The sequence below is a fragment of the Calcarisporiella thermophila genome (assembly GCF_041956535.1).
Source record: "Calcarisporiella thermophila strain CBS 279.70 unplaced genomic scaffold VTP21scaffold_21, whole genome shotgun sequence".
Lineage (NCBI taxonomy): Eukaryota > Fungi > Calcarisporiellomycota > Calcarisporiellomycetes > Calcarisporiellales > Calcarisporiellaceae > Calcarisporiella > Calcarisporiella thermophila.
Window position 1 is genome coordinate 184,141 of NW_027192211.1, and position 21,125 is coordinate 205,265.

The window sequence follows — 21,125 nt, forward strand, 5'->3', positions numbered from 1 at the left end:
TAAACTAAGCGTTATCAGCGGGAATTCGCATTACCTGAGTCCCACCATTCGCGCATTGTATTACTAATTGAGGCCTCGTCTAACAAAGTTTTGCTCATACCATCGCTCTGCCAGTATTTTTCCAGAACTACTCTGGCCTCCCGCCACTTTCCATGACCCACCAGGCGATACTGAGTCGAAACCGGTAGGCCAAAATAAAGTAGTAATAGCAGTCTAAAGGAATCGCGAATTCCATATTCAGCTACCAAATCCTTTAGGTATGGATAACAGCCCAGATCTTTGGCAAAAAGATCCATATAGCCTAAAGCATTTTGCAGTTGAATTGTGTGTCTTGGAGAGAGTGCATAGAGTTGTTGCTGATCATTAAGATACGCTTGAATATCGCGGTTCATATGCTCCTTATCGGGCGGAGGGCGAACCCAAGCCCTCTTTTTCCACACATTTGTAGCATAACGAGCTTGTAACTCAGAGATGGGCATAATAGCGGTCAGCGGTTGTATCAGCCCAATGAAAACAAGATTTTTGTGGTGCAGTGGGTACATATTTCTCCAGAGCCACACCTGATTCTGCTCAAGATCAACGTCGGGGCGGTCCGCCGTTAATACTTCTTCTTTTAGAAAGCCAAATCGGATATGATAGCCTGTGCAGTATATCACTACATCTATATCATCTACCACTGTCCCATCATCAAACTGTATGCTCCGCGTTCTCAAGAACCTTCTTACGTTGGGCTTAGGGATGATACGGCCAGCGTGAACATGCTCAATTAAATCTGATAATAGGGATGAGCGACTAGCATTGAAATCGAATAAATGTGAGATAGTGGACTTACCGCTCTTAATTGTCGGATGTGCAGCGTAGTACCCGTGTTTTGGACGTAGAGGACCAGGTGGGATTGGTTGAATAGTTTCAAGTAGTTTTTCCATGAAAGAGCTCATTATGTTGCGAGGAATAAGGCTAGTCGTAAAACGATTAATTTGATGGCCGATGGGCTTTCCAAGCTATTTATACAATTTTTTTAATGTAGTTTTTAATTTTGTAAAATGGTCGAGACATACCAATATGCGTGGAGTCACCCAAGTTCCTAGCACGGTGGTAGTTAGAGTAAGTATCGGATGAAATACAATTAAGAGTAATGAAAAATGGGCTACCTCGTCGGCTGGAGAGATACACCTGCTTAGCGTGCAGCGATAACTCAGTACTGATATCAACTCCTGAATTCCCGATTCCAACCACGAGCACAGACTTACCCTCAAACGTGTACGGGCTAAAAAAGAGAATTGGTTCACTCCTCACGATACTGAAAATAAAATACCTACAGCCTATAGAAATGCGAGTGCATTTGTCGGCCCTCGTACTGCTCCATGCCTTCAAAATTAGGCCAGCGGGGAACGCGGTGATGCCCACTTGCAATCATAACGTAATCGAAAATCTCTGCTTTCTCTTCACTACCATTTTGAATGTAATGGATTTTCCACCTCTCGTCGGAGAGCTGCTCCAACTGGGTTACTTTCGTCTTAAAACGGATATACTGTATCAATTCGAAGTGCTCGGCATACATATCGAAATATCTCGCAACCATCTGATTCGGCAGAAATACAGGCCAGTTTTCTGGGACAGGGAAGTCTTAAAAGAGCATAACTATGAAATTCTTCTACTTTTACTTCGGCTAGCGACAATAGCTGCCAGAAAAATAAAACAGATATAAATACCGGAGTAGGACATCTAAAAGAAACGATACTCTCAGTTTTTGTTATGTTTATATTTATGAGAGCCCATTGACGACTTACAATTTGGCGGGAGGTGTTTATAATGGTGCTACGATAGATTGACGAATGTGGATCATTGTTTGTGTCGTCTATTTCGGTGTAATGCCACAGTCCTCCTACAAATCTCATGTGAATAATTATACAATTTGCACCAGAGGAAGAACATAAGCTGACCTATGAATTCATTCTGTTCGAAACAAACGATATCTTCGAAACCTTCTTCCAAGCATTGCTTTATGCTAGTCAACCCAGAGGCACCTAGCAAAGGGTCGCGGAGTCAAAATGCTATAACTGCTACTATATAGAAAGACATTGTAAAGTACCAGCACCAATTATTGCGACACGCTCCATGAATATAATGGTGGGGAGAGAATTAGAGAATAGTTCAATGGTAATACGAGAAAGAGATGTGAGAATATTCAATCGAGGAAGCTAAACTGGACTGAACATAGCTTCAGGAAAGTTAATTTAACAGAGCAGGAATCCTAATAAGGTTTGCCCGACGTTTCACTGTGAAATTGGTAATAAGATTTCTAGAGATGGAATCTATCTCGACACAAAACTCCTCTATCTGAAACGACTATAATTTGGAAGATTCGTACTATGGATAGTACGCATATTATGAGAACTGGGGAATTAATTACATCCCATCATCCTATTTCATCATACCGATCGGTGCGTTTGGGTATGGCTTTTTCATATAGTTTAGTTCGTTAAATTTAGCGAATGCTCTCTACTACAAGAAAACAACTAATATTACAGAATTTACAAAGAAGAATTCAACTGTTATCTTGGAGTAAACGAGAAAAATCATCTGCTGCATAGGAGAGTATGATCGTTATATTACATGACGGCCAGGGTGCCCGCAATTATTGCCAATATCATAGCCATATTAACTTCATGCTGACTTACAGAAGCACCTTCTAATCCTGGTTCTGCGTGGCCTGTTGAGTGAGGAGCTTGAGAAGAAGAGCCCGACTGTACTGTGTTACCGCTTTGGGATACTCCTGGAGAAGCAGACAAGGAATTAGGCATGGGACCGGGCATGGGACTGGGCATGGGGCTAAACATGGTGTTGGTCATAGGCACACTTTGGGGGAAGAGAGGAGGATTAGATTGGAAGTTATTCGTGGGGAAAGGTTGAAAGGCTGTATTTTGGTTGGCAATGTTTGTGTTAGCAGGTGGCATCACCGCGGGTGTAGCGGCGGGGGCTGCTGCTGGGTTGGCTCCGCTCGAGACAGCCGGGTTTCGATTGTTGGTATTGGACCCTCCAAGATAAGTGCCTATACATTTGGCAATGCACATTTGACCGGCTTGAGTCGTCGGATCCATCATCCTCTGACATCCTCCGATACAGCCATAGAGAACTTGCACTAAAAATGGAGCAACGTTGGAAAGTCAGGTAAGAGAAAATAGATTAGAAGGTGGAGCCATTTTCGGCTTACACTGTCTCGAATCGGGCTCTATAAAGGTGCAAATATTTGCCGCGTTAGTAATCCAAACACGTCTAGGAATACGGACAATACCAGTACGTACGTGCTTGAGCAGAAACAACCACCAGAGTGCCAAGAAGTAGCGGTGCCAAGTATAGCTTCATGTTCTCGAAAGTTGGAAAACGAAAAAAGAAGGATATGACCGGGGGAACAAGGTGAGGATGACCATTTATAATAACGGTATTTGCCACACGCGTTTTCACAGTCACGATTTCCTGTTTCATACGAAAATCCAAAAGGGATAAAATTCTGAATTATGCAGAGGTTTTTCCGTTTTTCCGCTCTTCCTGATATCATAGCCTATTGTTCTCTCTAGATATTAAAAGTTTAAACCATCATCAATGTTTCAGGTTGCAACCAAGTGAAATTGATGAAAATTAGTACTGCTATAAATTTTTGCCAGTCTTTACGAGCTTGACATGGCGAAATAGGCAGTCTTTCTAGCGAGCTGCTGACGTTGGATCTCGGCTCCTTAAAGCAAACTGTTTGCCGATTCAAGGGCTACCAAAAATAATCGAAATAGAGTTTAATATGTAAAAGGATATTTAAGCAAGTAGACCAATACGGGAAGTTTTTGCGCGAAGTTGAAAAGTCACGGATGCATGTGTACCCGATATCATTTTACAAGGAGGTTGAAGGCAAACATTTGCTTCAATAATTGAAAAATCTACCTTTGTAACTAGAGTTATTCTAGTTACAAAGGTAGATTTCTCCATATGGAGCAAGTTTAAACAATTCTCCGGGGCATACACAAGTAGGTTTCGTGGGTATTGACGGCCAAGACACGTATTTTCTCACTAATCAACTGGGCTAATTCAGTGCCATTTTCACCATTGCCCTTTTGCCCAATCACATCGATATTTGAACGACAATAGAAGTGAGCCAACACTTACTACCGATATAATTTCAGTCACATTTTTCATATATTTCTCCAAGCCACAAGTTTGAGGGCGGACAAATCAATAAAAAATACGAGCTCTGTATTATCCACAATACACGAATAGACCCTGAGATAATCAGCTACCGGGAGGGGCAAGTGCACAGCGACAGTTTTATCTTCTTGTTAACAAGGGCCCTTTTCATGTCCAACGCGTTCTGCTTCTCCATTCTCCGGATTGTTACCATCCACGTCTTACAATCTGCAGGCTTCGACTCGACAACTGGATCTGCTGCTAATGCCTTAACCGATGTTTTTGCTCGCTACTTGAGCCTAATCAGCCAATCCGCCTCACAATACGCGAATCTAGCTGGAAGAGACAAGCCAAATGCTCTCGACGTCAGCTATGCATTCGCGGATCTGGGTATCGATCTATTAGAGCTGCAGAGCTGGGCATTAGAAGGTGATGGAGCAGCATTAATTACAGAAAATCTTTTCCAAAGCGACGAAGATCCGGGTCAGCTATTAAAAGGTATGTCATTTCCAATGATCCTCTGTCATTTTTAAGGACATTTGTTTCTGAATGAATATTATCCACTCCACTTTGAACAAACAATATAGGGGTCTTGTACAGTGGCAGAGAGAAGGACTCGACAGTGGAATTTAGTTATGTGTGGAGAGATCTCACAGAGGATGATGTGCTGAAAATGGAAAATGAGAGTTCCGAGGAGGAGAGTGATGATGAGGTTATGTCCGATAGTGTTTCGCGTGTTGGTATAAAAGAGGATTGCAACGGTACCTCCAGGTGGCGGCGGCCTCCGCCAGCTCACGTACCTTCGTTTCTCCCACCCTTTCCTGGCGAAGAAATAGCTGGCGAGAAAAACGAGGAAGAAATGAAGGAGACCCACGCAGAAAATAATGGAGTAGAAATGCCCAAAGCCAAGGCTGTTACTCCCGCGCACAAGTCTGTGGATCAGACTCCAGCCCCTCGCTCACCACGAACACAAACACCGCACAGACGAGACCCCTACCACTCCCTTAAGTCTTTTGAGGAATCTTCACTTGCCCAGGAGACGACTTTCCCCCTCCTACCGATGAAGCGCTCTAAACCCTCTAAACCGGCACAAAAGCCATTACGGAATGGGCTGACCCTAGAAAAGGATGCTTTAGAGGAAGCGGTGGCTTCGATTGTGCCAGCATCGCATCCCAACACTCTTGCCTCGGACATCCATCTGAAGAAAAAAGCTCGCCTCTTTACCTCGATGCAAACGGTAGGCCCCCCTGATTCTCTCTTTAAGCTTGGCTACGACAGCTCGGGCATGATGGATCGAATCGCATCTCCCGTCGCTCTGGCGCAACTCAAGGCTGCTGCTACTAGCTTAGGCGAACCAAGCCCATTTCCCGATGGGTTCAAGTTACCAACGGGAACAACAGCTCCATTGCGAAAATCCACCAGTGGGCCTAGCATTACCATTAAACAGCCATCAAAATCTCTCGACCAGGCTACAACTGGGGGTGGGCGAAGTACTATCTCTATTACCCTGCCTAATTCTACCTCATCCACCGCCCCAAGTGGGCCTGTCCTAGCTTCCGGCCCGGGCAGCCAATCTTCTGCCCCCAATAGCACTCCAAAGATTCGTTTTAGAATTAGTGTACCCTCATCTGAAGCTTCTGCCGCCATGTCAGCCGCCACCCACTCCGTCTCCTCTCCTCTCGCCGCCCAGGCTGATTCGTTATCCTCCCTAAAAACCACCTCCTACTCCAAATCACCCCTAGCCTCTTCAACCCTCTCGTCCTCTGCGCCGTCCGATGGAGCAGCTTCATCCGCATTCTCATTACAGCCTCATTCACAACACTCATCCGAAAAAACATCGCCCGTTCAGCAAGCCGAAGACATCATTAACTGCGTGTGCGAGAATCCGCATATGGATGACGGTACTTTTATGATAGCTTGCGACCGTTGCCAGGTGTGGTATCACGGGCGATGTGTTGGAGTGCTCTCGAATCTTGTCGACACATGGTATTGCAGTCGGTGTACGGATAGAGATAATGACATGAGATAGTGTTCCCTCATTTTTTTTTTTCCTTCCTATTATTTTCCTTGTAATATTCAGTCTATTTTGCTTTGTCTTTCTTCTCTTTCTTTCCAATACCATTTATTAAAAAAAGAGCAAAAATTTATTCTTCCTTCCTCTTCCTGCCCCTCTCAGCTGAACTATTTTACATCAAAACTCCATGGATTGGTTGTCCTTCGCTGCATCTGCAAAAATGTGAAAGAATATGCGATCAGATCTCAACTTCGATTGAGGAAGACTCATAGGCACTCACCTCTCTTTCGTTCCCGTGTATCTCTTAATAGCCCTTTCAGGAAATCCTCAAACACTTTTATGTAAGGCTTGAGGGAGGTCACCTCCCAATCTAAATGCGCCAAAGTAAACACTCGTCGTCAACGGCTTGCTCCAGGATAGGCTGAGAGGAAAGTCACTTACCTGGAACCCGCTTTCCCTCGCCATTTCCTTGCGTGTTCACCTCGTTCAACAACTGGGCTACGGTTGGCACCTGAAGCGGGTTGAATTCGTCACAGCGAGCAGGGTCGATCGGAACGCATACTCGGCCCGTTCCAGGGTGCACGCAAAACGGGCTCTTGAGAAGATGTTTCATTTCTGTTGTGACCTTGTCATCCAAGCGAGGATAGCAGTATTGGAAGATTATATCGCGCTTGCAGAGCTGAAGAGCCTGTCTGCGAGCAGATGCCTAATCAGAGACAGGGATAGCAGGTAAATACCTATTCCAATGAAAAATCAAGCGATGGAAGTACCTTTGTGTTTTTCAGAGCTAATGCGAGTTCCCTATCAATATCATCCCACCTTTGCTCGGAAGTTTTAGAATCATCCTCCTGCCACTGCTCATCCAATGCTTTTCGCACGCCTTTTTTTTTTAAAAAAAAAGGTGAACCAACTTGAAATATTTTAGAGCAGCATATAAAGCAACTCACTCTCATCGGGTATGAGCTGAAGCACCTTTTTCCAGTGCTGTTGTTCACCCAGTACGTTCTGACCCTGCAAGATGATTCTCTCAAAGTGCTCTTTGAGAACATCTAGTGACCGGCTAGAACAAATCATTTTCGTAAACGTGCGCTCAAAACCTCTATTCCAATTAAATATAAATACCTGACTGAGGGATGTAAGTTACTGGGAAGCTTTACTTTTTTGTCTTGTTGTGCACCTCCCTAAACAAATAAAAATTCAGAAACAGAGCTGGACGCTTTACTCATTTTCATATTTCCTCACCTTAATAATTTCCAGATAACCCACGATTGTACGGCGTTCATCATTGTTCAATTTCCTAGCACGTTCGTCACATACCCAGCAATGAACCCCACGCCGACCAGAATACACCCAGAGTAGATGTTCAAATCCAAAATCGTCTAAGAAACAGAATGGAATCAACTGTCGGAAAATAAGAAACGCGCGTATAGGCAGCAATACGAATAGTACCTCGTAATGCGACATCAATAATCTTGATAGCCACTGTCATAAACTCCCAACATTTTAGACAAATATCTCCCCCTCTACACAGGAAAATAGGGCCTGCCGTCAGTAGGCGAATGTAAAGAGCCTCCCAACACCCACTCACTTGCAACATGTTCGAACGTCGTCGTAGTCGGTCATATCAATATCGAAAACGAGCTCTTTCTCTAAGGCGTCAAAGGCCGTGGAGCGGAACATTTTTTTGTCTTTTGGCTAGATGAAAAAGCCGGGTGAACATCATTACTCTCCTTGTTCAATGCATTAAGATTCCTCACCTTCACTTTGTACACCGCCCCAATATCAATTTTTACCGGCTGTAGACGCTCAATTTCCTTCTTCAGCTCCTCCATATTATCGAATGACTGGTAGCGAAGATATGCTTCATTCTGTAACTGAAAGCTAAATTCTCTGTTTTGGAAGGTTTTTGTCGGAACCATCTCGTAATTTAACCATTGGAAGTATTGTCGGTAGGGAAAAAATCGTTGATAGAACAGTCGAAGAAGTAACGACGGATTTGACTCGTCGATTTCCATACTACCATCAGATCATGATAGATCAGCAGCTCATTCTATATTTGGTTTAAAGCATCTCTTACTTCATTTCATTGATTCCTTGGGATTTATCACCGTTGACATTGGCAGCCTCGTGCATTGCCTGAATGTATGCAACATCAAGATCAAGTTCGGCGTTGTGGTCATCGAAATGAATATCGCCATCATTATTTTGAGGATCTGTTTCCATCGTCATATTTGTCGGGAATCTTCAAAGAGGTAATGCCCAATTTCGTTGATGGGAGGTAATTAGATAAAATCGTATTTCCCGTCAAATATTAAACGCGTAAATTTTCACAAAAAAAGTAATTAAATGTGACGCGTTTTAATTTTTTATTTTTTCGCGACTTCGGCCCAGTGGACCGAAGTTAAGAGTCAACAACGTGGTATCCAATTCCACATTTGAAAAAATAGATAGCCATCCAAAGGATCAAAGTAGGATTCTGGATCTTCAGGCGGATTATCATTAGTCAGCTTTAGATGCGAGCGAGAACAAATAGATTCGAAAATGCAGTGGCAAACTTCTATGCATGTAATAAATTAACAGAAATTAAATGATGATATCGGCTCCCTTCAACTCCATCCGCCCGATAACTCGGTATAACTCTCTTCTCCCATATTCCACCATAATCTCTCCACTTTTTTCTTTGTCACTCCACTCTCTGGATATTAGAGATTCTTGGCACTCTGAACCTACATATGATTGGTAGGCTTGGTCGAGAGCAGAGAGAAATAAGGTGTCCGGCCTATGGGTGTACCAATGGCCCACTGAAGTGCCAGACTGAGCGCTGTCGAAGCCAGTGTGAGTGGGCTCCGTAAGACATTGAAGCCTGTATATAAGTGACTCGTGTACTTGGAGGAGGGAATACGGGCAGGCACATGTAACGCGCAAACAGACAGGTAGCGCCTCCTCCGTTCGACTAGTTTCTTCGGAAACTAAATATTTGGGAGCGTAAGGCGAAGCACATAACATCTTTCGTATTTTCTTACCTTTTTTTAGATCTAATTCAACTGGGTCACTGGAAAGAACTGTCAAAAACTCGGCTCTCTCCGCACTCACTATAATATTTTCCATCGCTTCCCCACAGTCACACTCGCTTAACAAGGTTGGCAATAGCCTCAAGTAGCCATCCTCTGATCCCTTGATATTAAACATGAGTTCAACCACCTTAACCTGTTTCTCCTCACTTGTGCCATAATGAAGTAGAGAAACTTTGATAATTACAGGACGTATATAATTCAATGCATCGAATCTGCGCCATATCAAAGGAAACTGAGCGCCTTGTGAGGGGAGAGAGAGCGTGGGAGTACCGTCGAGATCATCGCTGCGCAACCAGGGTCCCTCCCCTGGCATCCGATAGTGTAAATACGCTAATGCAGAGAATGGAGGAGAAATGGAATGCAAATCGATGCGAATGATACGTTCCCTAACGAATGAGTACGAAAAAGTAGAGGTGAGAAAGTGAGGGAGACGAGATACAATCAGAAATTCTGCTAGAGGGAGGAAAAGAAATACCATTGCATAACGTCGGCCGACCCGCTCTCCGACAACTCCTCCCACGGAATACAGTGAGATTGCCCCTTTTGCGCCACGCTTCTCTTATTCAATCGAGAGCTGTCATCAAGCGGTTCAATGTTCAGAACAAGTGCCCATTGTCCATTCAGAAACCCCTCTCGCACTTTTGAACTGATCTTTATCTTAATATAAACTGCATACTCTGCACGACCGACTAGAGGACGGGGTGGAGTGTAAGGCTCACAGGAGCAGAAAAAAATTTCTGTAGTATTGGCCTCGGATTTTTTCCGCCCAATAGCCATATTTCGGAGTCGCTGAATTTCTTGGAGTTGTTGGTTCTCACTAGCAAGCAGCTCGTGCACTCTCTAAAAACAGGAGAACAGCATCAATACTAAGCTTTGCTCAGAGCATGGAAAGGATTGGGGCGACTACCTGGATCTTATTTTCAAATTTCTTTATGGTGTCCCCTGTATCCACAAGCGAAGCTGAATATTGCCTAATCTTTCCACGAAGATCCGAAATGCTGGTTGCACACGATTTATCCCTAAGTAGCGACATGAATAACATTTCATAAACGGCATCAAGCTCTCCAATTTACCTCAAGTGTGCCAATTCAATTGCAAATAATCTCCCCGTATCTGTAGCCGCATGAATTGCAAGCCTTCCACGCCAAAGTTTGGCTATTCTGCGTGGCAATACCTCCACTCTCCTGTGATTGACAGAATGGTGACTTGAAGCCGGCTCTAGTAAAACAATTCTGCTTCAGTAGTCTTTCCCAAATACAAACAACTTCTTTACTTACGAGTAGCGTGCTCCTCTATCCATAGATGTATGACTTGACCATTATTAACACTCAAATAGAGCTGGTCCTAAGAAATTCTAGGCGTTAAACCTTTGGTTTTTTCAAGTGCCCTTTTGTAAAACTGTACCTTACCTTTTCAACCAAAACAGAGTCAAGAACAACGGGTGGAAAATGATATTCCCTTTGAACTAATTTCCGATGACTTAAATCACCCGACATCATGAGCATGGCAACTGTGCCCATTTTACTACATTGAAGAAAATGCGTTAAAACCGAAATGGACTGAATCCATCTTTGAATGACAGTATGCCGTCTTACCCAATAACTACCAGAACGTCCATTGATTCTGCATCCTTTTTATTACGTAGCTGGTGCTGCTCTTCAGTACGGGATGGCGACTTTTGAAGCACATGGATGGCCGCTATCGGCTCCTACATTATAATTTACGTACTCAGGGCTGTCTCATGAACTGTATGTGAGAAAATAAAATACCGCAAGTCTCAGCACAAGTGTTGGTGGATCCCGACCATGGACTGTATGAAAATAGACCACCCCACTTTCCCAACCCGTCAACACTATAGGCGCATCGGATAAACATCTACCATTTCTAGTATTAGTAAATAGGAACCCGTTACAAACTATATATATAATATATACCGGTCCTCGCCGAAAAGGTGGGTAAACATCTCAGTTTCTATTCCCATCATTGTACCGTCCAATTCATGAGCGCCTGGAGAAGTCGGTTGAAGTATAATAAAAACGGGTTAAGGATAATCTTTGCAATATGAAGTAGTGAAAAGAGCTGTAATTATATGGAAAGGATATCTAATAGATGACACCGGCATTTATCGTCCAGCCTCAAGTCCCCTACACTATAGTCAGATATTTTCAAAGGAGGTATCATACTTCCGTCCTGCAAAAGAGCAAAAAATTCTTGTCCTTTGGGCGCTGGGGTTAAATAGATAATTCCTGGCTAGAGCAGTAAACAATTGAGTGCTTCATAGACCAAAATACCAACAAGATGACTTACGTATTTCCCAACAATACAATCTTTCAATTCCGAGGGACCATAAATCTTTGGCATATGTTGCCATGGAAGTGCTGATATTTCATCCTTAAGGTTAAGAACAACCGGGACGCGATAAATGGTTTCATCCGCAGTGAGTATATACAGATTATGTTGCTCGTTATCGATGGCTGTCACCATGCTAGTGATCTCGACATGCATATTATAAATTTGCTATTGACGATTACTCATTGAGACGCGATCTAATTCAAAGCACAACAATCAATAGAATATACCCTTATGACACCCGCGTACACAATATACACCACGTGAGGCAAAGTCCGGAGGATCAGAATGTCATGCTTCGTGCCATCGCTCCCTTTGAAGCATTCTCCGAACAATTCGGCTTCTGTTTGCAAAGGCAAGTCGAGCTTGTAGAGTGGGCATTTCTGATTTAACAATAAATTTTAATAATATAAACATACACGACAATCATTACAAAAGATAGCATTATTTATAGACCATGATGCCGGCAAAAATATCATTACGTGCAAATATAGGCTTTTTTTCGGGATGGTTTAGAGTGTGGCAGTAAGTTGGATACAAAGAATAGAGGGAATCGTAACAAATATCGGAAGAAAAGGAACAGAGATGTCAAAAACCATATTCGAAGTAAAACTCCGACATTCGCTTCGCAAGCTCATCCTCCCTCTTCACGGCTTTCTCTTGCGAGTCTTCCTCCTCCTCCTCCTCCTCCCTCGCCCCCTCCATCCCCCATCTGCATCGTACTCGGAGCCATCGTCGAACCACCCGCGCAGATAGAGGTCTCTTCTTCTTCTCCTCCTTTCCTCCTCCCCGCTCTCCTCCTCCTCCTCTTCCTCCTCCTCCTCTTCCTCTTCCTCCTCTGCGTCGTACGCTTCCTCCTCTTCCTCCTCTTTCAGCTCTACCTGCTCGTTCTCGCTGTTCTCTTCTGCGCCATCTTCGTCATTCTTCTTCTCCGCAGCTTCCACCTCCTCCCTGCTCTCATTTTTTGGCTTGTTGCTAGGCTTTTTGCCATCGGAGGAGGAGGAGGGGAAGAGGGTAAAAGGATACTTCCGTGGCAAAAGCCGGCGGAACATCATGTCGCCGCCCGCATCTCCATCGTAGCGCGCGACACCCGCGGCGCTGTCTCCCCTTGTAAAAAGTTTAAATGGTGCAGTGAGTGTGAGTGTGAAGAGCGCAAGGAGAATAATCAGAATGGTGGCGGGGTTCATTGTTCCAGGGTTTCGTTGTCGTCGAGGGTTGGCTATATTACACGTCGCCAATAGCAAGGCACATCCCAAAGAGAAGGAGAGAAGTGGGGCCAAAGGGCTGTGAAGAACAGCGAGAGAAACGAGAGAAAAGGGTGTAGGGTGCGGGGAAGAGGGAGGAAAGACTTTATTTAAGGCTTCGGGAAGCCGAGCACAGGGGGGCAAAGAGGAAAAAGAGGAGGGATTGACCAGGAATGTTGTCAAGTGTCTGTGCCTGTGCTCTCCCTATGCAATTGGATTGATTTGGGCATCCATATGTCTCAAAAAGGAAGGCGCAGTCCTATCTGAGCGTTTCTCTTAAGTCTTGAAGGGGAGCAAATGACGCGATGGAGGATGGGCATGGCGAGATGAGGAGAGCTGGCTGCACTCTTGCATACGAAGAATGCCCCATTTTAAGCAGCATGGTGGATGTACTTTGTGCACCCTCCGGTTCAATATGGCGGGAGCATAAGAGAGTGGGTGTGACATCCTTATTTTGCGCTCGCGCTCAATTCGGCGATCCTCGAGTTAAGGTTAAGGATTGAAGGATTTTCCCTGTCTGAGGATTAAGCTCTCATCTATTGCACAGAGGCCAACAACAGAAAAACAAAAGTAGTCAATAGTACATAGCAGGAGGGGCTCCAAGGCGAGAATATGAAAGTTAGAGATAGGGAATAGATAGAGGTTTAATAAAAGGTCGAAAACAGAGGACCCCGTTCTCGTTCAATATATACACGTAAAAAGGATATGATAAAGGGCTAGCATAAAAGTTAGAGGAATAAAATGGTGATAAACAACAGGAAAGAAAGTCGATATTAAGCACGATAAAACAACAGGATATTAGCATTTTATTGAAGGTATCCAAACCCCAACTTCGCCATCACTATGATTCTTCCATATCTAGTTGCCCGGCCATTCCCTCCTCCTCCTCTACTCGGTTTAGCACCGTGCGCTTCCGCGATACCCCATGGAGCAGGGTGCCCTCGTTCTCCAGCTCTCGCAGAAGTAGCTCCTGCCCCCTTCTTCGCCTTTCCTCTTCGATCTCCTCGGGGCTTTTTGCGCTATTATGTGCACCGGAAGAGAAAGCGAGTGCGTCAAAGGACGGGAGCGGGCTGTTCTGGTGGCGCCCCACTCCTTCGTCGCCCGTGGCAGGCAACAGGGCTCTTCCCATCCCTGTTCCATTGCTACTTGCTCTATCAGTGCCACCGGAAATGCTGTTATCGTAGATACTATCTTGCTTCTCTTTGCCATCGCCGGAAGGAGGTGAGACGATCATCGGCATGACCGATGGATTCGGATGCTGTGGACGAGGTCGTCGCTTCATCTTCCAATGGTACAATCCAATAAGGAGGGAACACAGTAGGCAAAAGCCAGCTGCAGAAATGACACCGATGGCCCATGGCGGTAATCCGTCGCTGCCTCCCGGACCGTCGCCGGCCGCGACATTGGTGAAGCTATTAGGGTGGGGTGACAAAGGAGAAGTGGAGGTGGCGGTAGAATGGGCATGAACAGTAGCAGAAGAGGGTATGGTCATGGTGTACACGGTGGTTGTGGGAGGCAATCCTGGGCCTAAAGTGTCGGATAGAGATCCAAGGAAGAGCCACGAAAGAAGACAGGGTGCGAAAGGGAACACAGAGAGATACAGTCTTAGTACATTGGGAAACACAAGAGCAATTTTCAACACATACGGGTTATTAAGAATGTTGGCCCTATCGTGTATCGAGGGTCTTTTTTCTCGGAACTGCTCGCACAGTCCATGATTTGAAATGCGAACGTCCAGTTTCTGCTAATCGGCTCGTCGGGCTTTGGAAACCAGCTGTCATTCACATGGACCTCAAGAAATCCCGAATTGCCCACACATTCCCAGCTCACGCCAGTTGGAACATTAATGTTGTTCTCCAAATAGAACAAGTAGATGCTAACAGACGGAACGGGAGCAAGCAGCTCATTCCTCGTATTCCAAATGAAAGCCTGAGTGGTGTTGAGGGTCCAGACGGTTTCCGAGGTTGGGTAGCAATATATGCCAGTTACATTTTGACAGGCTGAATTCGGATCTAACCCATTGATAAATACCGATAATTAGGGCTAGTGAGAAGATGAAGAATAAACGCACAACAGACCTTGACGCGGTTGCAGCCGAGAGATGGCAAGAACAGTTGAGCAAGAGAACAAGAGTAATACAACAGCTATCATATAATGGATAGCATGGTAATGTTGTGATGGGTTCATCCTTGACGTCTATTTAGCGTCAGCCCTCAGCCTTTACGCGCTTGTCTTTATATAGACAATTCGACCTTAAATTTCTCGGTAATATATATAACAAGAGGAGCCAATGTGTCGCTAGTGAATGGGGATTGCCAGTGTTTGACGAGAAACAAAAACAAGAATGTCCAGAGAGTAGGGATAATGGAGAGATCAATCGAGAGCCATTTTCCCCGCTGGTGTTTTTCGTTTGGCTGGTCAAAAGCCCAAATCCAGTATAAAAAAAGAACAGGAAAATGGAAGTGAACGAAAAACCGTATTTTAAGGTTGAATAAGCCACATCAGCCCCAATCGAGCCAACAGACGACGGCCATGAACGTTTATCCCGGGCGGCCCGTTGGATGAAGAGAGTTTGCGGGTGGAGCGGCCGCCCAAGCGCCTGTTCCACGCCTGCGCTTGGCCGGCTTTGGCTGCCTACGCAGGGTCTTCGACGGAGTTGCCTCCTTATGCATTAGTCATAGCAGGGCCTCGGCGTTGAAACGAACTATTCTACAAAAAAGGCAGACGACGCAGTGGGGTTGCCTCCGCTTTCTCTTGGGCAGCGCGATGCGTCCGCGCCCAGTGCTGGAGTAACCTCAGGTTTGCAGCCGAGCAAGCTCCATGTGGCCAAGAGCTTGGCAGAAGGATGCAGACGACGAAGTCGCGGCGGTCATTTTCTTGATATCCTCTCATTGGCCAGCGCGGCTCGTCTGACTCTTTTTTGCCACTGCTCTATATATGAGGGTGCCAAATTGGTCATCCTCCTGCCTGAAGCCGCCTTTTATCTCAGACCGATTCTGAAAAGATGCGGATGGAATGGCGCCCGCTTAATCCAGACCGCTGCGAGCCCTCCTTCGGCCAGCTCGAGCTGGCCTGTTCCCTCGCCGTTGCCCTCGGCTTTGTGTTTTCCTTCATTCCCCAGGTAATGGGACTGCTCGAGCTAATGGCGAAGGGGAGCAGGGATTTTAAGGTTGACTTGCTTGTGTCCCTATCATAGTTCTCAAGGATTCTGGAAAGGAGATATAGCAAATTTGGCGTGAGCTTCTTCATCCTCGGGATTGCCTTCACATCGTCGACGTTTCTGAATTTGACACTGCTGAAGCTGGATTCTCTGCGCTGCTGTGCATTAATCGTAAGTGATATTTTCTCACGAATGAGCTGGCGGTGCTTATAATATGTGTGTATATGGCAGTCTTCGACCTCGTGCTTCATCAGTCTAATTCCAATTGTTCTAATATGTATCCAGTGGTTCCTATTCCTAATATCTCTGTAAGCCTCTAACCTCCTAATCTACACCGCCATGCCCTCGAATCCTAATGCTCTCCTCTCGTCCTTAGCATATTACTCTTCCACTTGCAATTCTTCTCCTCCCATATCCTCCCTCCTCCCACACGTGACTACCGGCATGCCTCGACCATGTCGGTTGCCTATGTAGTTTACCTCGTCGGATTTGAGATGCTTGCGGCGCTAGTATTAAGAGGCGGAGAGACGGAGCAAATCGAGTATTTGGCCGATGTCATGGGGGTTTTGTCACTGGGGCTGGTGGTGTGGCAGTATGGGGACTTGGTGTGGAGGAACTGGAGAGAAAAGGTAGGTCGCCCCAGTAGAGTATACATTGAGATAGAGCCGACTGACCAAGCTCTTCACCCTTTTTGCAGGCGATGGGTCCAGAGTGTTTCTCAATGATGCTAACCCAGCTTCCTTTCTCTCTGCTTTTCTCCCACCTTCTCTCCTCCCAACGCTGGTCCGCATGGCTCCCCTTCTTTGCCATGGGTATCCTCCAGGCCCTCTCCATCCTTGCGCACACACTGGCAAGGTTAACCAGAGACCTCTCACTGCACGAATCCATCCGATTAAGCCTGCTCTCGCGGAAACCGTCCATGGAGGAGACGCGCAGTCTCTTGGTTTGATCCATGAGCGAAAGGATGCCTATTTATTTTGCTCCGTAACACCCTACATATTCCATACCACTTTTACTCGATTCTATTCAAGTTTGCCTCTATTTTTATTTTCTTCATATCGCTTGAAGTGTATTATACTCCTTCCCTCTACTCTCTTGGGCTGAGCCTTATTCTTTTTCTTATCTGATACTGATTCGCTTTATTCGTTACTTCGAGGGTTTCGGAGATGTGTTAACCCTATGACAGGGTCGAGTTGAGGGCAGTTAACTACAACAGCGAATTTTTCGTAAGCAAAATAAACAAAGCACTGTTTTTTTTTTTCATTTCCAGCTGCTAATTTCCATCGTCAAGGGTTTTGCGATCGCTGTCCCCCACTCCCCGTCCTCCGTCAAGAGACACCCGTAAAAGGTAATGTTGTCATCGATCGTGGGATCCTATTTACCCGTCGCAAAGATATCCTCAGCGATCGAGATCTCATTGTTTTGATCGCGTCCCAATTAACCCTCTATTTTGGCCTTGTCCCGTAGCTATACTCAATTCCAAGATGACCCCCGAAAAACTTGCCAAACTCCAATCCCAGGTCCGCCTCGGTGGCAAGGGCACCCCCCGCCGCAAGGTCAAGAAAGTCCACAAAGCGAGCGGCACCGACGACAAGAAGCTGCAGAGCGTCCTAAGCAAGCTCAACACACAGACGATCCCACAGATCGAGGAGGTGAACATGTTCAAGGAGGATGGCAATGTAATTCATTTCAGCGCACCTAAAGGTACCCCATTGGCGCAATGGTTCTTCCCTAATACTCTCTCCTTTGTCTAACATTTTTCCCCACCCCCTTCCCTTTATTACTTATAACCCTATCTAGTCCAAGCTTCCGTTGGCTCAAACACGTTCGCCATCCATGGCCAAGGTGAAGAGAAGGAGCTCACCGAGCTGGTCCCCGGAATCCTGAACCAGCTTGGCCCCGACTCGTTGGCAAGTCTGCGCCGATTGGCCGAGGCTTACCAGAGCGCCCACGCCGCCACTGAGGCGGGACAGAATGCGGGTGCTGAGGATGACGTCCCGGACCTAGTGGAGAACTTCGAGGAGGCCTCGAAGTCGGCGGAGGTGAAGGAGGACGAAGAGAAGAAGGAATAGACTTGTATTCATCTTTGGATAACCTTTTCGCAAAACCAAATATATCTCTCCGAACTTTTTTATCATGAAGAAAGGCGCGTTCCCTCGCATATCGGGTGCTTTCGTTTGGAGCCCTCCTCTCGAGAGAAGAAAACCATTGCATTTATTTTTTTTGTTCTTTCGCTCCTCATCGCCCCAGTCCTTTTCCTCGAGATAGTAATTAAAAAGGAAAAAAATGAGGGTAATGGAGGAAGAAGGCGAGAGGGGGGGGGATATAGGTTTCTGTCAAAATATATACAAAAACAAAACCAAACGCACGCGAATAATTACAGTAAATAACTAGAAAAAAAAAAGATGATAAATACGAATACCAATTTTAATGCATCCTATGATGAGATTAGACGTGGGAATGCGGGAATGACGGGGCATCCCCGGGGGCTAAGTTTGGGGGCGCCGACAAACCGGCTGAGTGCTTGACGCGGCCAACCTCATGCTGGCGGACAGGAAGAGATAGCTTCTTTCAACCACGATGGGAGGATCGTCCCTCAAGGCACTCGCGAGGGCCATCTCATACTTAGGGGGCGGGGCATCGGGTGGGATGTACACCGGCAGCGGCTCATCCACCAGTGTGCCATCGTCCATGATTTGGTAGCGGGTGGAGTAGGGCATTGCGTAATACGAGGGGGGCCTATCTTCCCTTGGGGCACCTGGATGCCGCAATCGCGCCCGCTTGCACCGGAGATAGACGGGCATGAGAAGACAGAGGGCAACCAGGACTAGGATGCACCCGAAGATAAGCGCGAACATCCCGATATTGATGCTGCTGCTATCGCCTGGGGCCGAGCTCGGAGGGTCTGGGGTGCCCTCAGTTATGCCAGCGCGGGAAGTACTTGTCGGCTGTCCTGTGGCCGTGAGAGGAATCGTGGCGGAGGCGGCTAGGGTAGTACGAGTTGTCCCAATGAGCACGGGTGCACTGCTTCTCGCCACTTCCTGAGGCAGGCACGTGCGATCGTCCAGATCGCAGACGAGATCTTTCTCGCAGTGATCTTCCCCCTGGCACGATCCTCCCAGCAGCCCTTTTCGAATGCACGATCCATTATAGCAAAATTCATTGTCGTCACAGGGACACTCGGAGAGAGACGGAGGGTCGCCAATAATGAGGGTGCATACTCCATTGGCGCAAACATGGGAAGGCCTATCGAGCATGCACATCAAGTAGCAAGTGTTGTTCGGGAATGCTTCGGAGGGGAGCAGGAGGAGGAGGAGCAGCACGAAGAGCTGCAGGAAGGTGGGGATGTACATGATGGGCTGCGAGATGATGGTTGTGTGGGGAGAGATTTCTGAGATGGTTCAACCGATGCTTGCTGTAGTTCCCAGGAAGCCGTCGGTGAACGCGAACATAGTTTGCTAGTGGGTGGTTCTCCGATCCTCTCCAGCCGCTACGGAACAAACCTCTGTAGCTATAGAGCCCTCCAACAAAGGAAGTGAGAAAGGAAAAGACAGGGAAGATACTATGGAGAGAAGGGCAATTAAACAATGAGATGGACTGGAGCCCAATGATGGGAATCGCTTTTGGTAGGTTTTTTTTCCTTGCTGCAAAAATACAATTAAAGTAGGAAATTTTTTTATCAAAACTCGCCGTCCATCATTTTGATTGCCCTGTTTCACTTACATTTGCGAGAATTAAGTAACACAGCTTTTCATTCACCGCACTGTATCCCCTCCCCTTTTTGAGGGTGTGCTTACGTCACCAAGGCCCTAAGCTTTGGGCCAATTGGAGGATGCGCGATCTGGATAGAGGAGAGCGCGGCAGGGGCTCAGGTCGCCTGCTCGATAGAACAGCGCTTCTCGTGGGGCGGGAGATATGCAAGCCTTGCCCCACTTGTACTTTGCTTTGCTTTGGTGTGGTTCAATGAAATCCACCTGAGCATTGCCAAGAGGGGTCGGAGAGAATAAGCTCGGCGGTGAGAAAAGCTGTGTCCTTTACATAAGCATAAAAGGGAAGGGCGGCTGGATCAGTGCTGCTCGCCTGCCAAACATTCGGCCATCTCCCTTCTATCTTATCGATGCCAAACAATGTTGAAATAAAAGCGAATACAAGCTCGATTGTTTAGCAAAGATTTGGATTCAGAACTTTGATGGGAACTTTGGAAGAGAGTGTGCGCCTTCAACCCTTCAACCACTCAATGTTTTATGTCTAGAAGCTACAATTAAACTATAGGCTCTTTCACTAAGTACATGAAACTCAGGGGATCTCGCTTGAATCCAAACCGCTCATACAGGCCATGGGCATCCTCTGTTCGTAAGAACCATTTGTTCACCTCGGCGACTTCAGGATGTCGCATTACACACTTGACCATCCATTTCCCCAATCCTTTCCCACGTTCTCCGCGCAACACAAACAAATCGCAAATATAGGCGAAGGTCGCGTAATCGGTGGTTAGACGCGTAAACCCACAGAATGCGCCCCTTTGGCCTGTGGCTTGCTTTCTGAGCAGCGAGAAGCAGATGGAATGCTGGATGGACCGGCGAATGATTTCGGGAGTGCGCTTGTTGCCCCAGTAGGATTCATTAATGAGAAAATCGACCACCACTTGATAGTCTATAAATGCGGGATCAGTCGTCAAGATATAGTCTCCACAGTCGAACTCGTAGTTCTGTCGAGTCGGGAAGGTAAGCGGGGTAGTTGCATGGGGAATAATCGAGGGGTCATCTTCGGGCAAGTTAGGCTGTGGAAATAGAGGCGATTAGTGGGATGGAAGCATCCAGAGCATGGAGACTCACTAAAATCCGAGCAGTTGGGGCTAACCCGGCTTCACCTGCATCCCGCTTGGAATTATCTGTAGTTCCGTTCGTAGTCATGGAATATCTCTAAGCCTAAAAAATCCAGTCTCTCCACTCAATAATATTAAAAGAAGACTAATTAATTCCGAAAACCGGAAATTAGTCACCATTTAATAACCACTCGCCCTTCCACGTAACTTTGCATCACTCCAATACGCGATAGGAGAGCATGAGTCTATCCGTGAACCAGCCTCATTGAGTTTAGAGACCCTCCCA

The 21,125-nt window shown here is 46.2% G+C and overlaps 11 protein-coding genes across 11 annotated transcripts; 3 read left to right on the forward strand and 8 right to left on the reverse strand.

The window, feature by feature from the left end:
* Positions 1 to 14: 14 nt before the first annotated feature.
* Positions 15 to 2,120, reverse strand: VTP21DRAFT_5137 (uncharacterized protein; the record flags this gene model as incomplete). The annotated part of the gene is made up of 9 exons (XM_069395626.1): positions 15 to 772; positions 833 to 1,001; positions 1,059 to 1,084; positions 1,152 to 1,267; positions 1,320 to 1,626; positions 1,713 to 1,725; positions 1,791 to 1,885; positions 1,944 to 2,027; positions 2,093 to 2,120. The coding sequence occupies 9 exons, from the start codon at positions 2,118 to 2,120 to the stop codon at positions 15 to 17; spliced, it is 1,596 nt and encodes a 531-aa protein (XP_069248212.1).
* A 492-nt stretch (positions 2,121 to 2,612) lies between these two features.
* On the reverse strand, positions 2,613 to 3,366 carry VTP21DRAFT_5138 (uncharacterized protein; the record flags this gene model as incomplete). Its single annotated transcript, XM_069395627.1, has 3 exons — positions 2,613 to 3,142; positions 3,215 to 3,232; positions 3,306 to 3,366. The coding sequence occupies 3 exons, from the start codon at positions 3,364 to 3,366 to the stop codon at positions 2,613 to 2,615; spliced, it is 609 nt and encodes a 202-aa protein (XP_069248213.1).
* A 977-nt stretch (positions 3,367 to 4,343) lies between these two features.
* On the forward strand, positions 4,344 to 6,202 carry VTP21DRAFT_5139 (uncharacterized protein; the record flags this gene model as incomplete). Its single annotated transcript, XM_069395628.1, has 2 exons — positions 4,344 to 4,671; positions 4,761 to 6,202. The coding sequence occupies 2 exons, from the start codon at positions 4,344 to 4,346 to the stop codon at positions 6,200 to 6,202; spliced, it is 1,770 nt and encodes a 589-aa protein (XP_069248214.1).
* A 162-nt stretch (positions 6,203 to 6,364) lies between these two features.
* Positions 6,365 to 8,416, reverse strand: VTP21DRAFT_5140 (uncharacterized protein; the record flags this gene model as incomplete). Its single annotated transcript, XM_069395630.1, has 11 exons — positions 6,365 to 6,399; positions 6,468 to 6,557; positions 6,629 to 6,893; positions 6,958 to 7,067; positions 7,135 to 7,247; positions 7,310 to 7,368; positions 7,430 to 7,566; positions 7,637 to 7,710; positions 7,776 to 7,882; positions 7,945 to 8,203; positions 8,265 to 8,416. The coding sequence occupies 11 exons, from the start codon at positions 8,414 to 8,416 to the stop codon at positions 6,365 to 6,367; spliced, it is 1,401 nt and encodes a 466-aa protein (XP_069248215.1).
* A 354-nt stretch (positions 8,417 to 8,770) lies between these two features.
* Positions 8,771 to 12,069, reverse strand: VTP21DRAFT_5141 (uncharacterized protein; the record flags this gene model as incomplete). The annotated part of the gene is made up of 14 exons (XM_069395631.1): positions 8,771 to 9,156; positions 9,211 to 9,647; positions 9,737 to 10,101; positions 10,169 to 10,280; positions 10,335 to 10,479; positions 10,539 to 10,605; positions 10,671 to 10,785; positions 10,857 to 10,969; positions 11,031 to 11,136; positions 11,196 to 11,286; positions 11,364 to 11,511; positions 11,569 to 11,778; positions 11,841 to 11,993; positions 12,067 to 12,069. The coding sequence occupies 14 exons, from the start codon at positions 12,067 to 12,069 to the stop codon at positions 8,771 to 8,773; spliced, it is 2,451 nt and encodes an 816-aa protein (XP_069248216.1).
* A 188-nt stretch (positions 12,070 to 12,257) lies between these two features.
* Positions 12,258 to 12,797, reverse strand: VTP21DRAFT_5142 (uncharacterized protein; the record flags this gene model as incomplete). Its single annotated transcript, XM_069395632.1, has 1 exon — positions 12,258 to 12,797. The coding sequence occupies one exon, from the start codon at positions 12,795 to 12,797 to the stop codon at positions 12,258 to 12,260; it is 540 nt and encodes a 179-aa protein (XP_069248217.1).
* Positions 12,798 to 13,695: 898 nt separating this feature from the next.
* On the reverse strand, positions 13,696 to 15,041 carry VTP21DRAFT_5143 (uncharacterized protein; the record flags this gene model as incomplete). The annotated part of the gene is made up of 3 exons (XM_069395633.1): positions 13,696 to 14,381; positions 14,501 to 14,866; positions 14,933 to 15,041. 3 exons carry the CDS (start codon positions 15,039 to 15,041, stop codon positions 13,696 to 13,698), a joined length of 1,161 nt encoding a protein of 386 aa, XP_069248218.1.
* An 817-nt stretch (positions 15,042 to 15,858) lies between these two features.
* On the forward strand, positions 15,859 to 16,963 carry VTP21DRAFT_5144 (uncharacterized protein; the record flags this gene model as incomplete). The annotated part of the gene is made up of 5 exons (XM_069395634.1): positions 15,859 to 15,975; positions 16,051 to 16,185; positions 16,246 to 16,322; positions 16,391 to 16,643; positions 16,712 to 16,963. The coding sequence occupies 5 exons, from the start codon at positions 15,859 to 15,861 to the stop codon at positions 16,961 to 16,963; spliced, it is 834 nt and encodes a 277-aa protein (XP_069248219.1).
* Positions 16,964 to 17,498: 535 nt separating this feature from the next.
* Positions 17,499 to 18,086, forward strand: VTP21DRAFT_5145 (uncharacterized protein; the record flags this gene model as incomplete). Its single annotated transcript, XM_069395635.1, has 2 exons — positions 17,499 to 17,718; positions 17,815 to 18,086. 2 exons carry the CDS (start codon positions 17,499 to 17,501, stop codon positions 18,084 to 18,086), a joined length of 492 nt encoding a protein of 163 aa, XP_069248220.1.
* A 417-nt stretch (positions 18,087 to 18,503) lies between these two features.
* VTP21DRAFT_5146 (uncharacterized protein) lies at positions 18,504 to 19,367 on the reverse strand (the record flags this gene model as incomplete). The annotated part of the gene is made up of 1 exon (XM_069395636.1): positions 18,504 to 19,367. The coding sequence occupies one exon, from the start codon at positions 19,365 to 19,367 to the stop codon at positions 18,504 to 18,506; it is 864 nt and encodes a 287-aa protein (XP_069248221.1).
* A 908-nt stretch (positions 19,368 to 20,275) lies between these two features.
* VTP21DRAFT_5147 (uncharacterized protein) lies at positions 20,276 to 20,927 on the reverse strand (the record flags this gene model as incomplete). Its single annotated transcript, XM_069395637.1, has 2 exons — positions 20,276 to 20,794; positions 20,850 to 20,927. The coding sequence occupies 2 exons, from the start codon at positions 20,925 to 20,927 to the stop codon at positions 20,276 to 20,278; spliced, it is 597 nt and encodes a 198-aa protein (XP_069248222.1).
* Between the last annotated feature and the right edge of the window lie 198 nt (positions 20,928 to 21,125).